Below are 18,971 nucleotides of genomic sequence, written 5' to 3'. Positions count from 1 at the left end.
TTATACACTCTTCTTATACTGCATCTCCTTGTTGGAGGTAGGCATTTTAGCTCCAATTTGTGGTATACTTGATTATTTGATTAAAGATTACTTTGCTTTAATTACTGCGCATTTTTCTAGGATGATGCCAGCCTATTTACATAGCTGTAGCACGCTATGTCTCTGTGCTCTCTAGCCTCTTAATGTGGAAATAGAATATCTATTACAAATAGCTGTACTGGTTTCCTTCCTATGGAAGAGAATCCAAAGATTAATTCCTAAACGTGTTTTGCTGAATCTGCACCAGCTAGAAAAATGTCATGGATATGCTGGCATTTCTGTAATCTGCTCTGCTACCTTTGCTGCTGACGCTCTGCTGTAGGTCAGTACACTATTGTGTTCTTGAAATATTTATCATACATTTAATATATTTTTGTGTATGTTTCTGCCTCTGAGATAGTAGCTTTAACTTAGCTGCTGAATTAAAATTAGTAGGGCTTTTTGCCTGGGGTCAGTAATCACCTTCATTTCAGATAAATAATAACCATAAATCAAATGAACTTGCTGGCTTGGCTATAGAATTTACCAATTATTATTTTTGACCAAAATGTATTGTATTGTCTGAAGGCTGAAAATGAGAGAGTCATCACATTAGCAAATTACTCATGCTAATGTTTTCCTCTGTAATCCAGTTACACAAGAGATAAATGAGATTTATAAATTCACTGCATAACTATGTCCTCTCATGCAAAAAGCAATAACTTTCTTCCCTAGGCAGTACAGGACTAGCTTTTAAATTTTAATAAACACTCTAGAATATTGTTTTGTGGGGCTTGGAAAAGTAATTAAGAATGAAGAATCTTTTTACTGTTGGGCTAACTGAACAAAATATGTCAGGATCCCTAATCTTGTGCTAGGAGCAAAGTATCAACTTCACAAAATCACTGTCTCTGACAAATTTGGTATTAATTGTTCCTCTTGGCAGGTAGCAGAAGAACACTTACTATCAAAATCATTGTGTAGCTGTGTATGTACTGCACAAAAACATAGTAAGCAATACTCTGTGTATTTGAATTTACATACAAAGACTATATTCAACTACACTCTTACACAAGGCAGTATCCTGAGTTAAAATAGATTAGCAAGATGATGAGCAAAGCAAATACTTATTGCTTGTGCTGTTTACTATCAGTGTGTATTCATAGGTAACAGTCACCACGCTAAAAGGTATTTTATCAGAATAAGAGCACATGCAACCACACATAATAAAAAGCAACCCTAAGCCTATTCTAAATCAAAATGTTTGAATGAAAAAATACATTAACATGTTTTAATCCTGTCCCTTGACAATTTCATTGCATTTCCCTAGTTCTTGTATAAGATGAACTTCTTGTATAAGAGAAAAGAATGGATAATGGTTTTATATTTACCTTTTCCATACAACTTATCATTTTATATCCTTCTATCTGAATCTCCCTATAGTTATATTTTTTTCTTTTAAGCTGAAGTGGCTTGTAGTCTATTTAGGCTATATGAAGGCTGTACTATACATCTGATTCTACCTCTTCTTCTTTACTGTATCCTGCTTAGTTCTGATGTAATCTTTTTGAGACAGGACAAACATAAAGGTTTTGTACATTGACATAATGAAGCTAATTTCCTTTCCTAATAGTTCTCAATAATTTTACTTACCATTTTGATTACCATATAAGCATTAAATAGACATTTTCATGGAAACTCAAGATTATGGAGATGTGAAAGCCATTTTGGAACTGTAAAACAGAAATCCAAAATCTCCCTCCTATGTTGTGACAGAAAATTATTAGTTTCTTTTGTCAATGTTGAATTCCACCCTCTATTTTACTATCTGCTAGAATAATGGTATGATGTACACTTTCACGCTCCGTCCTAGTTCAAGCTATTCTGAAACCTGCTGCTTTGCTAGCAGGTTTTGTTACTTCACTTTTTACTGTCTTCAGAGACTGTTTGCTGTACAGTGCAGGTCCTAGGAGAGACCCCTACACCTGCTGTCCTGACAACCTGTCACCACTGTGAAAACTGGCCATTCTTCCATTTTCTTTTACCTCCTTTAACTGATTGTCCATTCACAAGAGAATGGTCCTTACTCAAGAACAGTTTAGGTTTTTCTAAAATTGCCATTTCACATATGCTCTTTTGACTTCTTGACAGAACTCTTACAGATATGAGACATGACTTGCTTCTCCAGGAGCTGTGCTGAATCTTCACTACTCTGTGCAGAGAGATGTCTACCTATTTGCCAGGCATGGAAATCAGTCTTGGTTCTTCAAATCCCTCTTCAAGCCCCTTGAAAGTTCCTAGCATCACATTTGGTACCTTCTATTCATCCAGTACCAAGGTCAACTGAAACACCACCTCATACCTCAGCATTTTAATTTCATGCGTGTTGGATCTGAGGTTCCTTCAAACTCTTTAATTTGGTCCAGACAGGTTTCACTTATTGATTTGGTAAAAAAAAAATAATATTTTCTTATGGGACTGTAGCGTGAGTTCACTCCTTAGACTTGGCCTGTAAAAAAAGGCCCTGATAGCTGAAATCCAACCACTTTTTCACCACAAATAGTTATGTTTACTCAAAAAAATCACACCTGGCTAGACGCAGGAGGCCCATATAAAGTCAGCCAGCTGCATCATTTGTGTTAAGAATAACTTTCAAAGTCTAGAAATTGTAAGAATTTTGTAAATTATAGCCAGTAAGAGAACCAGTGGAAGACTGTTTCTCATTGTGTATTTGACAACACTATACTGTTTTTGACAAAAAACCCCAACAGCACTGTGTGCATTTGGTTCCATGTTAAGTCCCACTGCCATTCCTACTGTCATGTATTTCTCCTTTCAGATTTCTTCCTGTTATTCCTAGTTGTACCAACCTCTTGGTGCCCAGCTCTCACTCTGACATTTATACGTTTTTCAATCCATATAGACAGTTCTGAGCCTTCCCTAAGTATACCTAAGTATAGAATCAGAATAGTTAGGATTGGAAAGGACCTCAAGATCATCTAGTTCCAACCCCCCTGCCATGGGCAGGGACACCTCACACTAAACCATCCCACACAAGGCTTCGTCCAACCTGGCCTTGAACACTGCCAGGGATGGAGCACTCACAACCTCCCTGGGCAACCCATTCCAGTGCCTCACCACCCTAACAGGAAAGAACTTCTTCCTTATATCCAATCTAAACTTCCCCTGTTTAAGTTTTAACCCATTACCCCTTGTCCTATCACTACAGTCCCTAATGAAGAATCCCTCCCCAGCATCCCTGTATGTTCTGTTTTATTCTGTGTGCACAATTCATTTCCACTAACTGCTCTCTTTTGGACCTAATTAGGTCTGAAGCTGTGTTGCAGAACAGCAGTTAGAATTTCAGATCCATTCTGCTTTATTGGTTATCACAATGCATATCCATAAGCATAAACATACCTGAAGGATGTATGATGTGCAAGTGCTTTCTCAACCATTTGTGTTAATTCTGAGGAGTGATTTCCTTCCTATGTAATAGTTGCTATTAGTAGAGACATGAACAGAATGGAAACCCCTGGCAGAACACCTCTAGCTATGCTATTGCCTTATAGTGCCCCAGTCCCCCCCCAAAAGGTGCATTCATGTGCACTACTGTTCAAGAGCCTAGGATAACAACATTTGTGCACAATTTTAACAGCTGTCTGTACTTTCAGCTGCACTCCCTCATCACTATCATGTTTCAGCTGAGATTTCACTGTGATCCTTCTTGCAGACAGCAAAAATCTGATGTGTAAGCAGTGTTGTACATATCTTTAAGGGAAGACAAGAAGGGGAAAACGTTTTATGTCCGAAAGAGGTTCCAGTGTATATCAAAGGTAGAAACAAGTTATTTTTATTGCAACAAGCTGTGCACTGAGCAGTACAGGCAAAGCTTTAATACTGTATTGTATCTCTCAACACACTATGGATTGGGGAATCTAATCAGCATGCAGTTCTTACCAACTTGTATTCACATTCAATTCTGCATTTCTCTCTAATGCATGAAAAACAGTCTTAGGCATATTTTGATAGCAAACTGATGTAAACCTACAACAGAGCAGAAGGACTGAACGAATAATTATACTGATAATCCCACCTGCTGTCACACAAGTAATACATGTAAAGAAATGTGCAGCTATACCAGTTAACCTTAGCATCTGCCATCAGAACAAGACTGCAATTGCATCGGAAATGGCACAGCAGATGGATTTGACTTGCTATCAGTACTACCCCATCACTGATTTCTGGAGGCTCAGCTCTCCAGTGCAGACAAAACCTTCAGCCTCTATGTATTTGAGACTTTGGAGTAGTGGGGCATTACAGCCCTCTCGGGAATGCAACATGCTTCCCATGGTACGTTTGGATAGCTCTGTAAGTCAGGGCCTGGGTGACAGAATAATAGTTTAATTTCTTGCTCTTCTTCAGTGTGTTCACAGCCCCATGACAATGATGTAGCGGGGTCAATCAGTGCAAATGCTGAGGCAGTATCTTGCTGCTGTGCAACATCACTAAAGGACCATTTCCTTGCATGTTCTTTTCCATTACAAATCTACACTATGACAACATGCCTGAAAGCAAGGGTTTACAGAAAACATGATCTAATCAGAATTGTACAGTCAGAGATAGGCTTGTTGTGGATAAGTCATCAAAATGGCTTTCTCCTTACCTATTACTTCAGCTTCTACTTAAATCTGGTGAGTCCAAGCATTCATGCACTCTTTTGAGACCATAGCACTCTTGGTCTTTTTATATTCCTAATGAGTTAGGCCTAGTACTGTCAATTTCTGTAATTTTCTTTTACAGTGGAGGAGGATGTAAGACCTATTTCATATTTCAGTGGTGAGAGCATGTGAGTATTATGGTATGTCCCAGTTATCTAAACTGAGGACCTGTCCATGGTGTCTGTCTACCTTCTGAGCCTGTCACTGAGGAAGGCCTTCAGACAGAGGCTGATGCCAATCTGTGTTTCAACCCAACAGGGAACTGGAACATGATGCGCATTCACACATGGCCTCAAGAGCTCAAACACGCTCCTCCACTTTGGACTTAGCCTCTGAGCCTGATGTTAAGGTATCTCCTAGAGAAGCAGTGCAAACACAAAGCTAGTCATGGTTGGTTGAAATTCATTATGTACTCTTTTACACTACTGTAAAGAGCAAAAGACAGTATCAAGCCTGAAGAACTCTTGCCACCTAGGTGCAAGAGAAATAGCACTTTCTCTTGGGCACTTTGCAGCCTTTGTCCCTGACTTACCATGGGTGTATAAACATGAGAATAATAATTAGGCTAATTTATTTTCTAATACCAAACATTTTGAGCTCACTCTCAGAATATTCCTCAGGATTTGTAATAGGGATCTTTGACATTCCTGAAGTCTAAATGAGAGAACTGATAACAGCCCTGAAACATGATGTGAATATGTTTGCTATTCTACACAACTATTCTTAATATCACAGATTTTTTTTTTTTTTAATACTAGCAACTCAGGTTTCCATATCCCTTCCATGCTTCCTGCTTGAAAATAGAGAAGGGAAAGTCACAGAATGTTAGAAAGCACACATTTAATTTGCCTTTAAGTGTGCGAGGGTACAGGAGGAAGAAATGAAGTTGTTACCCTGAAAAGAGAACAAAGCCAAGTGATAGTTGCACTGTAAAAACATAAAGTCCCTGCTTATTACAGTCAATCCCAGGCCTTTCAAATGACAAACCAGTTGAAGAATTTCTAGGTAGGCTAACTGCTCTCTCTGGTATTTAGAAAATGGAAGAAAACAGAAGGTAAGGCATATGTTGTGTTAAGAGAAATTTTCAGATTGAAGGTGTGATGCCACTTAGACACTGACAGCTGCAGTGGTCATAACTTAAAATGTCTCCACAAATACTGAAATCATAGATTCAAAATTCTGTTGTGGTATGTAACAGCACCGCTCAAAAAGCACACAGTGTTTTGAAAGACCTCATGGCTGTTTGACAAAATATTTTTCTCATCTGTAGCTGCTGCAAATTATAAAGCTATGTTTCTACTTTCTAGGTCTAGTTAACATATTTATCATACATACAATTTTCGACACTACACAGTGTTGTCCCAGTGTTACCAGAACATTTAAAAACACAAAGGAGTCCACCTGATCTCATAGATTTGACCATCTACATTCAACTCAGTCTCAATTTTTTTCCTTTACGACAGTCCACCATCAATTTCATCTCTGGAAACAAACCAAAACGTGTTCTGAATTCTTTATGCCAGTAGCCCTTAGAATTTATCCATGTTTAACCCTTCCATTAATCAGTTCTGCTTAAATTCTTTTTTACTTTTCAAATTGATAGAATAACTGCTTTCTGCTCTATTTTGCTAATGAAACTAAATCCTCTGCTTGGATTCTGTATTTTGTTGGGCACCAGGCTGATAGGTTTATTGGGGTATGTTTTGAGTCTTGCTACATTCATAAAATCCTCCTGACATAAAATCCTCCTGAATCTGCTGGCTACTGCATGCATCTGCTCCATTGATATTTCTGTCCCGATTCTCCATACTGCTCTTCAACAGCTTGCTGGATGATCTTTTCAATTAGAGCATAGTCTTGAGATTTTATTTTCCCAAGAAGAATTATGTAACGTTTAGACTGAGTCATATTTGCCATCTGCTGATCCGACCACATCAACAATACACATTCTTAAAAAACCCAGTTTTCTTTAGTATCTGCTTCTAATCTGACTTTTCACCAACATGCAGGTTTATGCACATACCCCTGCCTTATGATTAGCACTTCACAGCATACTGGCACCTCTTCAGAGGCTATCAGCAAACTTGAAGAAATCCATTCCTGCAGAGCATTCCGAGGATACATTTGAGGTGCTTATATCAGGCAATGCACGTGATCACATACAAAATCAAATGCAAGGCAGAAATAGAGGGAAATTATGTCTACCTTAACAGAGGACATTAAGAGCTTCAAAAGCAGGGGTATTCTTAGTTTATGGCTAACTTTGGAACTAGTTAATGCTTGAGTGGGTGGTAGCAAGATACATAACTTTTTATTCCAGCTTTAAATTACTGTTTCCCACTGTGACTCTGCTGTGACTAACGACAAACTGTAAATCCTAATTCATGCAATTATACATTTACTTGTTTAAACCATAATAAAACACGTTCACAGTTTCAGACCTTAAAATTGCTATTTATAACACACTCTTTCATTCAGAAAGGCCACAGTTAAAGAGTATCTTCACCAAGTAATTTTATGCCAGTGCTCAATTCCATGTCCTGTTGACAACATTGGAGGAGACATCATTTCACATCCTGAAAATGCCAAACTATGTAAATTACATTTTCTAGCTAAAAAAATAGATACTGTTTTGCTGCTGTGGACAACTATACTGGAACAATATGTCCCCATGATGGTAACTTTTTTCCTTTGTAAAAGAAAATCAGACCCCTGAAAGAAATTTCAGGGGATTAAAACTGTTTCATTATCTAATAAAAACATAAAACACACCCGTGAAACTGATACTGACAGGAGCTAAACCAAAACATTTGTGAAATCAACAAGGATCTTTCCATTGACTTGAATGTACAATAGGTCTGGAGTAATTAACGCTCTCTCTGGGAACATTAAAATCCTGCCTACCACGATGTTGTTTTGCTATTGCTGCACTTCACATTTTGAGAGCACAGTTCATGAAAGAATGCCACTGATCTCAGTGGGGGAATGGTAAGGGGTCTTAACCTACTTTTCTGTTGTACCTATGGTTCTGCCTGCACAAATGACAAAACTAAACCAGGAACCTGGAGCTGTAATTTGGCTTTTCAAGTATACACTGTATCAACGGTGCATTAAACAAGGATGTGCCTGCGAACTGGAGAGCGCTGAGTATTTTCTTCATAGCTCGTAAGAACATGAGCCATAAGGAACGATTAAAGTCATACAATTCAAAAGGTGACATGTTTTGAAACCCGTAACAGAACCAGGAGCAGCAGAAGGGATGACTGGATCTGACAGCAAGCACATTCGGTTATACCTCCCATCCTTCGACACGTTACAAAGCCACGATCCCGGTCTGACGGGTGTGAGCAGTCCCGCCTGCCCGATTCACCGAGCCAGCACCTCGGTGCTGCTCCCGACCTCAGCGGGGACCGCGCTTTCCTTTTTGTCTGCACCGGTTCGCCCAACGGAGCAGGTTCGGGGACTCCCCTCACACACACATAGCTCCGCGGTACCTCAGCCCCACCGCACTCCGCCTCAGCACGCACCTCCGCCCTGCCCGCTCCCCACAGCCTCGCCCCCTGCCGCGCCCAGCGCTGCGCCTGGCCCCGCTGCCGCGGGAGGACACCCGCCTCACCCCGGCACCCAGGGCCCTCCCTTCCCCTTCCGCAGCGCAAGGAAGCGCCAGCTCCCCGGCGCTGCTGCAAGCACCTGCGGCCGCCGGCCCTGCTGCCGCGGCCGCCCCGCTGAGCACTGACGCGGCCGCCGCTGGCGAGGGGGGATGCAGCTGCCCGCTCCCCTCGCCCGCAGCGCCGGCCGCGGCGCCGCACCGCAGTGGAGAGCCTGACACTGCCGTTGCTGAGGGGCGGGCTTGTAGGGCGGAGGCGCGCAGCCCGCGGCGGCAGCGGCGAGGGGCTAGGGCAGGCGGAGGGGGGCAGCGAGCCCGGGCAGCCACTGAGAGCGCACCAGCCGCGTCTCCCCAGCAACGGGCCTGGCAAGTCAGCGCTGCGCCTCCGCCCCCCGTCCCTCCCTTCTTCCGTCCGTCCGTGAGGGTCGTTGTCACCCTTAGCCCGGCCTGCTACGGGCACGGGGGTTGGGGCTCTCCGCTCCCCCCCGCCCCATCCTCTCCGGGTCGGGGCCGTGCGTGCATGGGAGTGGGGCGGGGGGGGGTGTCTTTATTGGCCTCGTCCTCCCCTCCTTCTCTTCCACACTCCACCCAGAAATGATCCAGTGAAACTAGGAGGAGGTGATTCTCCTCCTCCCTCCTGCTGCTGCTCCTGCTGGTCTGGAAGGGACTGCAGGAATCTGCTCTGAGGCAGGGTCTGGGCAGGGGAGAGCGCTCTCAGGAAAGAGGGGCCGCCGTGGGCCGGGGTGCAGCTCTCCTGGTGTGCGGCGGGGTGCGAGGGGGCTGCTTGGTTCCTGACCATGGGAAAGGACCAGGAGCTGCTGGAAGCTGCTCGCACTGGGAATGTGGCTCTGGTGGAGAAACTCCTCTCTGGGAGGAAAGGAGGGATCCTGGGCAGTGGATCTGGAGCTATTCCCTTATCCAGCTTACTGAGGTAGGGACATCGTTCCCCATCAGATGCTGGGGATATTAACCTCTTCTTCCCTATCACCATCATCGCCCCTCTCATCTTCATTTTCATTCCTGCATCCTTCATAGTAACAATAAATCGTTCACTGTCTCGCCAAGTACAAGTGTGCCTGTGTTTAAAGTCACAGGCAGTCATTTTATTAATACAGTGATACTGAATTTGTTGCCTTCTATGTGTCTGTAGGGTACTCGTTCATTCTGTTTCTAGCTGCGGTGCAGAACTTGTATTTTTGTTGCTGGGTTAATATGCACAATGTGCTAATTACCCTTCCTTTGATATTTCATCTTCAAATTGCTACTTGTAATCACAGATGGAAGCGTTAATCACAGATGAGGCATTGCGTTACTGAATTCTGTGTAAAAAGCCAGAGCTTCACCCCATACCCTCACTGGTAGTTGCTACCCTCACTTGCAGAAGACATGAGCCTACCAACAAAGAAAGGGAATTTTTATTTTCTTAATGAGAGATTATAGAGGCGTAAAACTTAACGGAGCAGGTTAGGTAAGAGCAGCATTACTTTCAAGGTACCTGGATTTGGTGGAGTGAAACTGGGTTACTGGCCATGTTGGATGGAAGACTTAACTTTAGTCATTAGTCATATCTCAGGCGATTCCCAGCATAGCTTTGATGTTAAGTTTCATCATGCTCTTATTTAAGAGCATTAGCACAGGCTTTTATGACATTTGACAGTATTCAAACAAGAGGAGGTCTGCAGCACACAGTCCAGTGCTAGTGTTCATTACTACACTAGGCATAGCAAAAGAAGACGAACTGTAACACTGTTGACCTAGAACTTGAATAAACAGGGATTTTGTGGTGTTTTTGTTTGGTTTTTTTTTTTTTTGTTTATTTGTTTTATTTCTCTTTTTTTTTCTGTAAAGAAAAGTCCTAGAGAAACGGAAATTGCTTAAATGAAGGTATATTTGTGATTCTATTGCCAGTACCTGCTTGTCTGGTATACTAATACATTGTTTCAGTGTTCCCCATCAGAGGAAATTTAGTGCAACTGGCCAAATTGTACCAGTCTGAACTCTTTTTATAAAGTCTTGCTGGTTTTAGTGCTGTATACAACCACAGTTCAGGTTTACCAAAGTTCTGTAATGCTCCAGTTCAATTAGTTATTGCACCATTGTTGAATTACTAGTCCATTGACCAAAATCAAAACACACCATGCAATTGTTTTTTGTGCTGTACTTCAATAGCAAGGAGTATGCCAAATAATTGGTTGAATTTAAAATGTAAGTTGTCTTAAATTGTGATACCCATTTTTTGTAAGTACAGAAGTAAGTTCACTTCAGTACAATGACTAGCCATTTATAATCCAGTTCTACTGCATGATTTGTGTAGTGACTTTCTTCAGGGCTAGTGCCTGTGCTATATTCTTGCACTGTTATTTTCATGTTATATATCATAAGTTCCATATATCCAGAGGGACTGTATTTGCTTGTGTTTTTTATTAAGCAGTGGTGTTTTACTTCGTGTATATGGAACGCATTAGCCACGTGTCTTTTACAGATGGGTCATGACAGTCATTGTTTGTTACTCACACTTTGAAGTATTTTAGGTTGTAAACTCGACTGTAGTCTTATTTTTTATTATTTTTTTATTTTTTTCCAGAAGTGCACTTAGCTTAAAAGGAAGTAAGGCAAGGTAAAACATGCACTGTTTTATTTATATTTCTTACTAATGTTATCTAGAATGTCTCTGGCTTCTGTAAATGTAAATTCAAAAATTACAAGTAAAAATTTAGCATACCGCTGCTAAGATATTTCTGTTTATAAAGAAGTTATTTGACTACATGTAAAAAGAATTCAGTAATGGATTGATGCATAATCATTTGCAGTCTAACACACTATTGAACATAACGTGTTTCAGAGGGAATCTTAATAATTTCATTGACTTCACCAAGAGCTCAAAGTAGAAGCTACTATGCATTATACAAAGTGTTTTGAAGAAAAAATTATACGAGTTAGGTATTTTAACATACCTTTTTTTGGCAATGTTGCATGATGTTAGGGTGGTGAGACACTGGAATAGGTTGCCCAGGGAGGTTGTGAGTGCTCCATCCCTGGTGGTGTTCAAGGCCAGGTTGGATGAAGCCTTGGGTGGCATGGTTTTGTGTGAGGTGTCCCTGTCCATGGCAGGGGGGTTGGAACTAGATGATCTTGAGGTCCTTTCCAACCCGAACTATTCTATGATTCTATGATTCTATGATCTATAGTGACTGATGCCAGTAATTATGGATTAAGCCCAGAATGACACGCAAGATTAAGGTGGGATTTATCTTGGTACAGAGCACATGGAAAAGAAGAAAGTACTGAAAGGGAGTCATGCTAACAGCTTGATCCTATTTAGGAAATCAACACTTACTGAAAACAGCAATCTTGTAAAGAGCCGTAATTGTAAAGTGTAAAAGTTTGAATATGAGATTTGGAGGATCTGAAGGATTTTTTAGTAGAAAACTAGTTGAGGTAGCTTACAAGTAGAGCTGTACTAATATTTTTTGCATACAGTTTATTAGACTAAAACCTGCTTTTGCAAGTTACAATAAAGAGCATAGAAAAAAGTACAGGGACATATTTTTCTTCTTCTTATGAAATCTTTAGAAGACATTGTGTTTGACAGTAACTCCTGGTGTTCATTGATCATAATTGTTGCTCAGTTCCTAAAATGGTGTCCCAGAACTGTACCTGTCCCATTGTGGTGAGAAAGGTCTATTTTACTTTTTCTGTCTCCTTTTGGCAATGCTGTTCCTACCATTAGGCTGGAAGAGTCCTTCAGCATACAAATGGACTAATTCTGTGCCTGATACACTGGTCTAAGTAGCAGTACACATTCCCTTTGGATTTCTTCGAAGTGCTGAGGACAACTCAGTTTATGTCGCTGAGCTCTCTGTGGCTTGATACTTTTCTTTTGGTGGAAATTTGCTTCACAGTAATTATGCACCTCATGAATGACATATACTATTCATGAATTGACAAATACACATTGATATCTGAAACAAGGAGGAAACTTTGAGCTCTGATTTTCTGTTCACATTTTTATATAATTTTTCTTCTGCCCTTTACTGTATTTTATGGTACTTGGGGGAAAAATATGGCAAGCTTTTGTGTGGTTGTTTTATAGTTGAACTTATTCATTGATGTTAATTGCAGACTAAATTACCTAGTTTTTAAAGGGCTGACTTCTAATTTATAGGTCATTATATTAAATAATGACTACAGTTAAGGAAACAACTTTGTTCCAGAAGGCTATTTAAGCACACATACAAATGTATGAATGAATTCCTGTGAGGATTTAAAACACGCTTAAAGCAGAGTATGGTCAAAGCACATAAATATGATACATCCTTAAGTAAAAGGTCATATGCACCCAGATATCTGTAAGAGATACTATGTAAGACCTCCTGCCCAAATAGATTATCTAGAGCAATGACAACTAATCAGTGATGTTTGGCTGTGTGCACCATAGAACTTGCTCCGGAACAATGTTCAGGAGGAGCATTGAAAGTCTCTGGATCAGTGTGTGGCGCTCTACCTCAGTCTCCATACTTTGCTCTGGAATATAAATATAAAGATTGTGGGTAAATATATGGCAGGTGAATTCCTCAGATGCAGAAGTTAGCGTAAGGTGTTGCAACATACTAGAACAAGTATGATGCCCAGTAAACACCTGGCATAGAGTAATTTAATTGCTTAAACCTGGGTATTGGAATTTCAGATGCCCATGAGTTTCCAAGGCAGCTGCATGGGCTGAGGGACTTTGACAAAGAACCACAACCTGGGGAGATAACATCCGAATTCAAGGTGGGATACACTAGGAAATCTAAAGCTGTGTTACATGAGTGTGTAGACTACAGTCTCCAACCCAAAACATTAGTGCAGCACGAGTAGTTCTTTTACTATGAAACAAGGATATTTTGATATCTGCCAACAGTCAGGAGTTCAGAAGGCCAAAGTGTAAGGGAAGTTTCTTTTCTCTGTTTCTTTTGGGATTCCACTTCCTGGAATTGTCATATGTTAGTATGTCAACTATATTTCATATTGAAAGAATGTATGTCTTTTAGGTGTGTAATAGAGTGCAAAGAGAATTTTCACGGATTTTAAAATTATTTCATTGGCTTTTATATTATTCCAGTATAAACATGGAAATTTGAGAGTGAAATCCCACAGTCCCTCTAACAGAATATATCATTTGATTCCTTGTGTATTCCAAATCCTTAAATGTAAATTAAATGATTTAAAACACTAAAAGAGTAAAGTGTTTCTAACAAAACTGGTATTTTTAATTTACTTAATTTATCTGTATATAAGTGACATGTTTTTATTGGATAACCAGGTTTCCATTACTAGACAGAGAAAGACTTTGTTTCTTTCAAATTGTTTTAGGAGAAATAACTTTGAAGGTTTCATCTCAGAGGTTTATATCTCATAGACCTTACATCATTTTGCTACATGCAGTCAGGTGCATGCCTTTTCGTCCTAATATGTGACAACCCAAAGAAAAATTGATAGTTCTTGATTAAATGCTAATTTTTAGTCTTTTTAAACTTCACATGTTAAAAGAGCTTTGGCTTTTTAACAGGACTACCGGATAGAATAGGAATTAATATGAACTGGCACAGAGTGGTAGGGAAGGATGAGTTGGCCCCTTCTTGCTCTTTGTTGGCTGCTGCCATAACACAGCATGGGAGGGCGGAGCAGCCTGCATGGAGCTGTTTTTTTCCCCTTCTACACTTGGCAGACTGTGGCAGGGAATGGCTCCATTCTTTGCTTATCCTTACTTAGCGCAGCTACACAGTGTATAGGCCTGGACCAAGATATTTCTCTTCTAAAGTATAAGAAAACCTGCAAACAGATTGTCAGCCTGCGAGTTGCAATCTGTTTTCTCATCTGTTTCTCAGAGCAGTGTCTTGCTTGCAGCAAAGCCACAGTTCAGCCTGATGGCCTCATTGCATGCTGAGAACCACACAAATCTACTTCTATCCTTGTGCAGAGCCCTGTGATTCGTTCATCTTCCTGTACAGAATCAGATCACACTTCTGCTTGCAGGGCAGAAAGTATTTAAAATACTAAAATACTTTATGAAGCTTTAGTTAAGAGCTAGGCTTTTTACAGTGATATCCAGTGATAGGACAAGGGGCAATGGGTGTAAACTGGAGCATAGGAAGTTCCACGTTAACATCAGGAAGAACTTTACTGTAAAGTTGTTTTCACATTATAATTTAAATAACAAATGGATCACCTTATCAACAAAAATAAAGGCACTAGTTCTGTTTTTCATTACAAATAGCATTATTTCATTACAAATAATGTTCATTAAAGTAAGAGAAACTTTCTTAAGTTGATTTAGAGATTGTCTTATATGAGGATTGCAGTAGCAGGGTTCTGGGCTTGCATACTTCTGAAGTCACTTCTGTGTTAGAGGGTACTTATTTCAAACAACTGGGGCAGATAATAAAATGGCAACTGTTTGTCACATATAGGTCAAGTGGGCATCCAATTAGTCTATGCTTATTTCTAATTTTAGTTACTCTACTTTTAATTAATGTATGGAGGATTTTATACTAATGTCCCAAGCAAAGACCAGCATTCCCGGATTGCCCAATTACCATCTTCATCCTGTTAGAGAAGGAATATTAAGTCTTTTGGGGACATACTTAATTTTTCTTCCTTTTGTCTTTCAGTATGAAATATAAATCACAGCAATACTTTATGCTGTTTTCTGTTAGTGCTAATTAATTGCTGCTTTGATTCTGCGTGTTTGCTCAGTCAAATGTATGAGCTTCTCTGAAAACTTCACCTTTATTTTGTTATTGTCCATCTTTCTTAGACTTACTTTTATTTCTCATAAATGCTTTCAATTAAAGTTTAGACAATGGAATTCCTTAGATTTCAAATCCTTAGATTTGAAACATTTACAGTATGAAAAAGTAGCAATATGGGCAGTATCAAGGACATCCGGTAGAAATATCATTGTTATGGGCAAGGCATTTCACAAAGTTTGCGTAAGAAATCTTCCCTAGGAGCTCAGAATGATCCTGGATTCACAGCTCTGTAGTTAATTTCTATAGATAAACTTCTCACTTCTCCTTATTTCAGATCTTGTTTTCTGAGTATTGTTGAATTGCATCTTCTATTATTTTTTAAATGTTAGACCAAATGTAAGAAATAGCCAGCTGTAAATCTAGTGTAAAATCTACCGAGGTCATATTATCTGCCCATAGATAGGATCAATACCAGTGCTACTGGTACGTAGCAGTGCTGGGAGGACTGATGAAGGATATGATGGAGACAGAAACACTGAGAAGAGCAATTTTACAAACATACTAAGGAGAGGATAAAAAAATAAATCAGAAAGTTGAAGTGTCATAACTTAAAATGATTCTTTCAGAATTCTAGACTTCTTAGGCACTAGATGGCTACTGTCTAAATCTGCAGAGGACCATATAAATGCATCATGATCACTATCTTTTTTCCCTCTGGTCTGATGTTATGATCTTAGTAGTTTGGTAATTCAGTAGAATTCATTTTGCTTTATACATTTTAAAAATTGATATGTGACAGTGCTTCCTTTAAGTGGTAGTGATGTAGCAGAACTAAGATGGGAAATAAATGAAATGAAATTAAGAATGACGTAATCTGAAAGGTCTGCTATCCTGTGACTAGTCAAGGTTAGAAATATGATGATGAGTAAATACAGATGCTTTTAAGACAAGCGTTTTCACAGTCACTGCACTAGTGATCAAGAAGAACGTAACCATGTTTCTAAAAATCTACAGGTAGATTATTTGCCTCAGTTTCAGTTTGTGTGGGTATTCATGGATGAGCTATTAAGGAACTGCTTATAGTTCTAGACCATTTTTTATTGCCCTGACACAGGCACTGCTTTAATTTATGATACTGGTATATAATCCCTAAGGGACAAAGCAGTGTGGAGTGCATTTAAACTTCCTTTCCTTCAGCAAGGTTAGCTTGCTCGTCTGGGGAGGTGACATATACAAGAGTTCCACAACTGAAATTCCCTTCTGCCATGGAATTTTTCTGCTGGCCACCTCCAATCAGTGTACACATCCTAATCCTTTTTATTACTTTAAGGTAAAATAGTTTGACAACTCTCAGTGTTAAATATACAAGTCAATGAGCAGTGTTAATTCCTGCCTACTGATACGTTATTTTCATGTACATGGATCCTTTTGGAGAGTAGGGGATATATTTTGTTTGAACTTTATAGCCTTTGTGGGAAGACTTTAATTACTATTTTTTTTCCCGATGACAGTATTTTCAGTGTCTTTCCTTTACACTTAAGAAATGATACAGCAACTCTTCTGTACTTAAATTAAAACTTATGAATTTCTAACAATGTACATGTATCTAATGTAAGAAAGGTTCTGTGAGATTTAGTTCCATGAGATTGTGCTTTTATTAAAATGATTTTACACTGTTTTCTATTTATTGCACATATGTTTTTGGAAGAAGGAAAAAATACTAAAAATGACATAATGAGTGCAATTTGGTTCCCGTAGTGGTAGCTATGATTCTAGTTGTGTTGATACCTGTCCTAGGTGTCTTAAGTTTCCATTACAGCCAATAGAGGTCTAATCAATGCAGTTAGGGAGCATACGGAGTGATTCAGATCACCACAAAGTAGAAAGTGAATAATTTTATTTCAAACTGAGCCACATCCCAATGTAAATAATTTTTGTAGGCAAAAATATTTCAGTGAAGAACAGGAAAACAATTCTAATTAAAGGTGTATGTAGAAAACGTATAAATGACCTTAGCTAGGTTAAAACAAAATTTGGGTAGAATTTCCTTCCTGATTTTGTAGCTGATATAGGTGAATTCAGAATTAGCAAGCATTAGATACTGACCGAGATAAGTAAGTAGAGTATCTGGTCAAGAGGCAGAATCATGGATGTGTGAAGTTAGAGATACATGAAAAATACATAAAATGCATGATGCTGTATCACATAAGATTTGTTGGAAACGCACCAAGTGTGCAAGAATAGAATTAGAAAAACATCAGGTGGAGTTAAAACTGGTAAGGGATGGGAAGGGCAAAAGTATGTATGTTGACAGCAAAAGAAAATATGGACCCAGTTCTCAGTGGGCCAGGAGACAAAGCACATGGAAAAGGCAAGGCACTCATTGCCTTTTCTGCTTTGGGGTGGTTTTTTTGGTGGTAAAGTTTGACTTCCCAGGTTCCTGAGCCTACTAGCAAAATTTGTGTGGCAATGAAACATGACCCACAGTAGAGGAAGATCAGGGGAAGCACTTAGGACCAATGTTACTGTGAGGCCACTGTTATCTTTGGAGGATCATGTCAAACAAGGTAAGTTTCTGATGACTGGAAAAGGAAAATGTCGTGCTCATTTTCAGAAAGGCAAGAGGAAAGTTCTAAATCATAAGGCTCATCAGTCTAACCTAGGTCCTGATGACAGTTACAGAGCATATCCTCATGGAATTAACTTCTGGGCACACAAAAGACAAGAACGTGATTGGGAACATGCCGTATGGATTTATCAAGTTCAAATCATGCCTGACCAACCTTAATTGCTTTCTCCAATGAGAAAACTGCCTCTGTGGACAAGGCAAGAACTGTGAATGTTGTCTAACTTTGCTTTAGAGCAGTCTCTATCAGTTGAAACAGTGAGTGATGGACTGAATAAGAGGATGGTAAGATGGGTGGAAACAGCATGGCTGTGAGGGTTGTGATCAACAGTACAAAATCCAGCTGTTGGTGTCACTAGATTCAAGGGCCAGTGTTGATTGCAGTGTATCAAGTATAGCAGGTCTGTAGATGATACCAAATTGGGGAGAAACAATTCATGGGAAGAATTGCTATTAGAAAGGACCTGAACAGGCTGGAGAAATGGGCAGATTGGAGCATCATGAGATTCAGCCAAAGCCACAGTGAAGTCCTTCGGCTGGAAATGAAGAACCTCTTGCTCCACTACAGGCTCTTATGCTGGAGTTGGACAAGTTTTTGTGGTTTTCTTCTTTTTCTGTCATATTAGTGATTACAAAAATGTCAATATCACATTTGGTCTTTGAGTTCACACAGTAGTAACTTCTTTCTCCTTTAAGAATAGTATGATTGGTGTGTGGATTTTTTCCTAACCTTTCATAGCCCAGACAAGCGCTGAAATAAGTTATAAAGTATTCATGTCACAGCATGAAAAGTGTCCAGGAAATAGATGTCTTTTTGAGAAAGTAAAAAAGTAGAATTTTATAAATTAGAATTTGGAGTACTTATTGTATTTTCCTTCAGCATATTGTCTGAATTTCAAGCCTCTGTGATGTAACTTTCTAGTGTGTTTATTATTGGTAGTTCTGAGAGCTAACTACGAGTTTAATGTCTTCCATGTTTACTTGCTGACTTGTAAGGGTCCTTGGTTTTTATTTTTAGATGCCACTAGGTATGAGTTGTGGAACAGTGCGTCTAAGTTATTTTTGCAGTTTAACCCCCCCAACACATTAATAATAGCAGTTTGACCCTAGAATTTCAATGAAGTCATTGGTAAGGTTTCCTAAAAAACGTAATTTACGCTTATTTTTAGTTTTTAATTTTCTCGAGTAATTATTTATCCACTTCCATATCCTCCTTGTCATCTGTATAGCTAATTTGTCAGATTATGCTTGTAAGTAATTTGCAA

At 39.5% G+C, this 18,971-nt stretch overlaps 1 protein-coding gene across 1 annotated transcript in view; it reads left to right on the top strand.

Annotated features, from left to right (window-relative positions):
- The first annotated feature begins 9,143 nt into the window (after positions 1-9,143).
- The window catches only part of LOC136006028 (ankyrin repeat and sterile alpha motif domain-containing protein 1B-like), a 170,526-nt gene continuing 160,698 nt past the window's right edge, over positions 9,144-18,971 (top strand). Inside the window, exon 1 of the mRNA XM_065664011.1 lies at positions 9,144-9,277. Coding sequence (XP_065520083.1) covers positions 9,144-9,277 — 134 coding nt within the window. The remainder of the gene's footprint in view (positions 9,278-18,971) is intronic.

The sequence above is a fragment of the Lathamus discolor genome, chromosome 1, assembly GCF_037157495.1.
Source record: "Lathamus discolor isolate bLatDis1 chromosome 1, bLatDis1.hap1, whole genome shotgun sequence".
Classification (NCBI taxonomy): Eukaryota; Metazoa; Chordata; class Aves; order Psittaciformes; family Psittacidae; genus Lathamus; species Lathamus discolor.
The sequence above is the reverse complement of the archived record's forward strand: the minus strand, read 5'-3'. Positions and strand labels throughout refer to the sequence as shown.